The 4,037-nt window shown below is 58.3% G+C and overlaps 1 protein-coding gene across 1 annotated transcript; it reads left to right on the forward strand.

Annotated features, from left to right (window-relative positions):
* The first annotated feature begins 1,038 nt into the window (after positions 1-1,038).
* Rpp25 (ribonuclease P and MRP subunit p25) lies at positions 1,039-2,332 on the forward strand. The gene has a single exon (XM_004628719.2). It carries the CDS (start codon positions 1,206-1,208, stop codon positions 1,770-1,772), a length of 567 nt encoding a protein of 188 aa, XP_004628776.1. The 5' UTR covers positions 1,039-1,205; the 3' UTR covers positions 1,773-2,332.
* The last annotated feature ends 1,705 nt before the right edge of the window (positions 2,333-4,037 follow it).

A 4,037-nucleotide genomic window follows, 5' to 3' on the forward strand; every position in this document is an offset into this window, starting at 1 on the left:
GCCTGGTCTAGGTCGAGCACACAGGGGACTCCGGGTCTCAGAATAGGCGGAAATAGGGTGGAGGGAGCGCTCAGACTCTGGCCACTGAGGGCCAGGCGTTTAGGCTGCCTCCTCCTCTCCAATGCGCTCTCGAGGATCTCCTCCTTGGAAAATGATCCGACCACGACGAATATCCCTGCAGGAGGCGTTTCCGGGGTCAGGAGCGGGACTGTCACCTCCCCAAACTAGGCGGCTCTAGGTGTGGATGTTCAGCACGCAGGGAAGCTGAAGCAGGAGGGTCACAAGTTCAAGTCTGGCCTGGGCAATACATGGACTTCGCGAGACCCTGTCTCTAAATAAAAAGGGCTGGAGGCATAGCTCAGTGGGAAGAAAGAAAAATGAAGTGGACTCCAGGCGTAAGGCTGGAAGCTCAGCGTCCCTGGGTGAGAAGTCTCCTAGCTTTCCCTATCCGCTTTAGGGCGCAGCCCCAGATGTGTTGGGCTCCGAGCTTGCCGCGGACCTGGGAGCCTCGCGCTCCTCAAGCGTGGCGAGAACCTCGACCGGGGGTTGTCGCGCTGCTGTGGACTGCTCCTTGTCGCTGGCAGCTCTCAGCCTCGACCCTGGAAGTGGGGACATAGGGCTAGCGGACCGCGTGGAAGCCTCCCAGGGGCAGGGGCGCCCTTTCCTGGCCGGAGTGCTCGGGGACTTAGCTAGAAGCGGCGACGGCACCGCAGCAGTTTTTGAAAAGGCTGTCTTTGAAAAGTGCTGCTAGGGAGGGCGGTGGCGGATCCGAGCTGCTTGCTCTTCGGGGTAGTGAGGACGCCGCTGGATCCGAAGGGCAAGGACCGGGTGTGGGCGGGGCCTGGCCGGACCAGTCCAGGACAGGGGGCGGGACTGAGACCTGGGGAAGGGCGGGGTCTGGGAAACGAGCTAATCCGGAAAAGGGGCGGGGCCTGAGAAGGGCGGGCCCGGAGGGGCGGGGACAGACGGACAGCCAGTCCTGGTTAAGCGGCGGGGCTTGAAAAAGGCGGGGCCTCCTGGCTAGCGGGCTGGGCTTTGGCCAAAAGCGCGCAGCTGAGGGCACTGAAAGCGCAGAGCGTGGAGGGCGCGGAGCAGAATATTGTAGGCTGTGGAGGGACGTAAACACCGAGGGTCGCCGCCCGCCACCTCGTCCACGCCGAGCCATGCAGCCTCAGGGCTGAGCGGCCCTATGGCGACCAGGGCACATGGAGAACTTCCGTAAGGTGCGCTCCGAGGAGGGGCCCGAGGTGAGCGGCGCGGGCGCGGGACCCTTTGCAGACCTGGCGCCCGGTGCCGTGCACATGCGGGTCAAAGAGGGCAGCAAGATCCGCAACCTGCTGGCCTTCGCCACTGCCAGCATGGCGCAGCCGGCCACGCGCGCCATCGTCTTCAGCGGCTGCGGCCGGGCCGCCACCAAGACTGTCACGTGCGCGGAGATACTGAAGCGCCGCCTGGCAGGGCTGCACCAGGTTACGCGGCTGCGCTACCGGAGCGTGCGCGAGGTGTGGCAGAGCCTGCCCCCGGGGCCCGACCACCCACCCGCCAGCCTCAGTGTCCTCAAGAACGTGCCTGGCCTCGCCATCCTGCTGTCCAAGGATGCTCTGGACCCTTGCCAGCTTGGTTATCAGCCCCCGGGTCCCCGCCCCAGCCTGCCATCCCTACCCGCCGCGCCGACGGCCAAGAGGGGTCCCGGGGAGTCCGCGGCTGAAGGGAGCGCCTCGAAGAGGTCACAGCCCGAGCCGAGGCCTGGAGACGAGGACCGAACGGCCTGAACTCCCTGAGCCACCTGGGCCACTGGATTTTCAGCACCTCCACCTTCAGAAACATTTCCAATTTCCACAACTCGGTCCTCAAGCGCCCACATCCTGGACACAGCACCTCAGACCGGCAGCATGAACCCCAAATGACTAGAGAGGGGACCCGGGAGTGGCAGAAGAGGATCCTGACCTGCCCAGGGAGGCTTGGTGGAAGGTTCACCCAAGGGGTGGAGCTCCACCTTTGGCTTTACTGAACCATCTTGGGTCCTTCCTAGGGAGGGAATGGTAGGCAGGGGACTTGTTTGGGACTTTGTGGCTTAAAAACATACAGCTTCGTGGAGGGGACCAGCCCAGAAGAGCTCTTGGAATCGCTCTCGCGCTGCCAGAAGAGTTCACAGGCCTAGAAACTGACTGCTTGAGGGTAGAGGAATCAGATGTTGAGCCTGTCTGTGTTCTGCACCGTTCTCTGGGACCAGTTCCCTTTTTACTTTCATCCTGTTACAGTATTCCCTTCCCCAGGTTGTCCTAGAGGGAGAGACCTAGGGTGGAACTTTCCCTGACCCCACAGCTGGAATCTTGCTTCCAATAAAGCAAATGTAAAAATGGCTCTGTCCTCAGGTTTTTTCCTAACCTCCTGCTGTGCTAATGCATCCACTGCTCCCAGGTTAGCCTTGGAAGCCACCCTCTACCCCAGCCTTTGGATCTTCAGAATCCAGTACAGGAACCAGCCAGCCTTCATATGGTAGGAGGAGTGTGCTGTTAGCCCCTCGCTTCTCTCTCCACTGCCCTCCCTGGCTGGCTCTGGACTTGTGAGCTTGTGTCCAGAAGGGGCCCTGTGTTCTGGGACAGAGAGAAGCATATTGCATTTTTAAGACAGGAAGGAGAACATGGAAGAGCTCTCCTGGGGGGTCACTGGCAAGGATGGCAAACGCTAGGGCCCCTAAACCTGCAGCCTCCTCCCACTAGACCGAGCTTTGTCCAAAAGGCAGGCACAGAGCCCTCCTCCCCAAGGGAGACTCCTCTTCACTGCCCTCTGCAAAAGGACAGCACACCCTTGGGAGAGGGGGAGGAGAGACTGAGTGGAGATCCAAGCTGGAAATTACTATTCAGCAGAGAAGCGGGGACTGAGCTGTGAATCACTGCAGGCTTCCTGATAAGCTGCTGTCTCCAGCTCTGCACAGCTGTCTGGAGAGATAACAGCCCTGGCTGCCTTTCTGCCCAACTTCTCAGCAGCTTTGGGAGAGGGAGGGATCCTGTCGCAGGGGCACTGTGAGGGGGGTGGGAGCGGCATAGCCCAGGCTCTGCTCAGACCTGCCCAGTGGGAAGGAAGGATTTGTAAGTCACTTTGTGGGCAGACCCCTGAAATAAACCCTTCTGCCAGTGACAGAAAAGAGGCTTTTTCACTGGAGGAGAGGCCCTGAAGGGAGGCCTGCTCTCTCACCCATCCCTCTGGCTCTGCCTGAGCTGCAGCTCAGGGACCCCTGTCACCCTGGCTGTGGCCCCAGCTGCCTGCCCTGATTTGTGAGATACTTTTTTTTTTGGCTTTTTGAGACAAGGTCTCACTATGCAGTTCAGGCTGGCCTTGAGCTCACATTGTAGCCCAGGCTGGTCTCAAACTCACAATGATCTTCCTTCTTCAACCTCCCAGTGTTGGGATTACAGGCATGCACCACTGCGCCTAGCTTATGAGGTACTTATGATTTGAGAATTTTTATTTTTATTCTTTTTTTACCATGTTGGGGCTTTAACTAAAGGCCTCACACATACTAAGCAAGTGTGCTACCACTGAGCTGCACCCCTAGCATTTTTAAACTTTGTTCTTTGAGACAAGGTCTCTTAAGTATGTATTCCAGGCTGGCCTTAGAACTCAGGCTGTAACTCAGGCTGGCCTCCAACTTGAAGAAGTCTTCCTGTTTCAGCCTCCAAGCACTGTGATTACAGGTGTATACCACCACATCTCACTGCTCTTCTGTTCCTGATGAGAGCCTGTAGATGACCAACGGGTTCAGGTGAACTGTGTGGCCCTCATGGGTAGCCAGGAAGCAAGGAACAAATGTGAACTATTCTAATAGCTAAAGTACCCTAGGTTCAGCATCTAGGAAAAGCAGGAACCCTTGGCAGAGGTCCTGTACACCTGAAATGGAAGGGAGACTGGTGGGAGTTCTAGGTAAGGGCAAATTTGCCGGGTTGTTGAGTTACCAGGATTGTGCAAGCAGAGCCTGCTGGTGTTAAGGACAATCACAGCAGCGCTCTCTCTCTCTCTCTCTCTCTCTCTCTCTC

This window comes from Octodon degus, unplaced genomic scaffold (assembly GCF_000260255.1).
Source record: "Octodon degus isolate 3935 unplaced genomic scaffold, OctDeg1.0 scaffold00026, whole genome shotgun sequence".
Lineage (NCBI taxonomy): Eukaryota > Metazoa > Chordata > Mammalia > Rodentia > Octodontidae > Octodon > Octodon degus.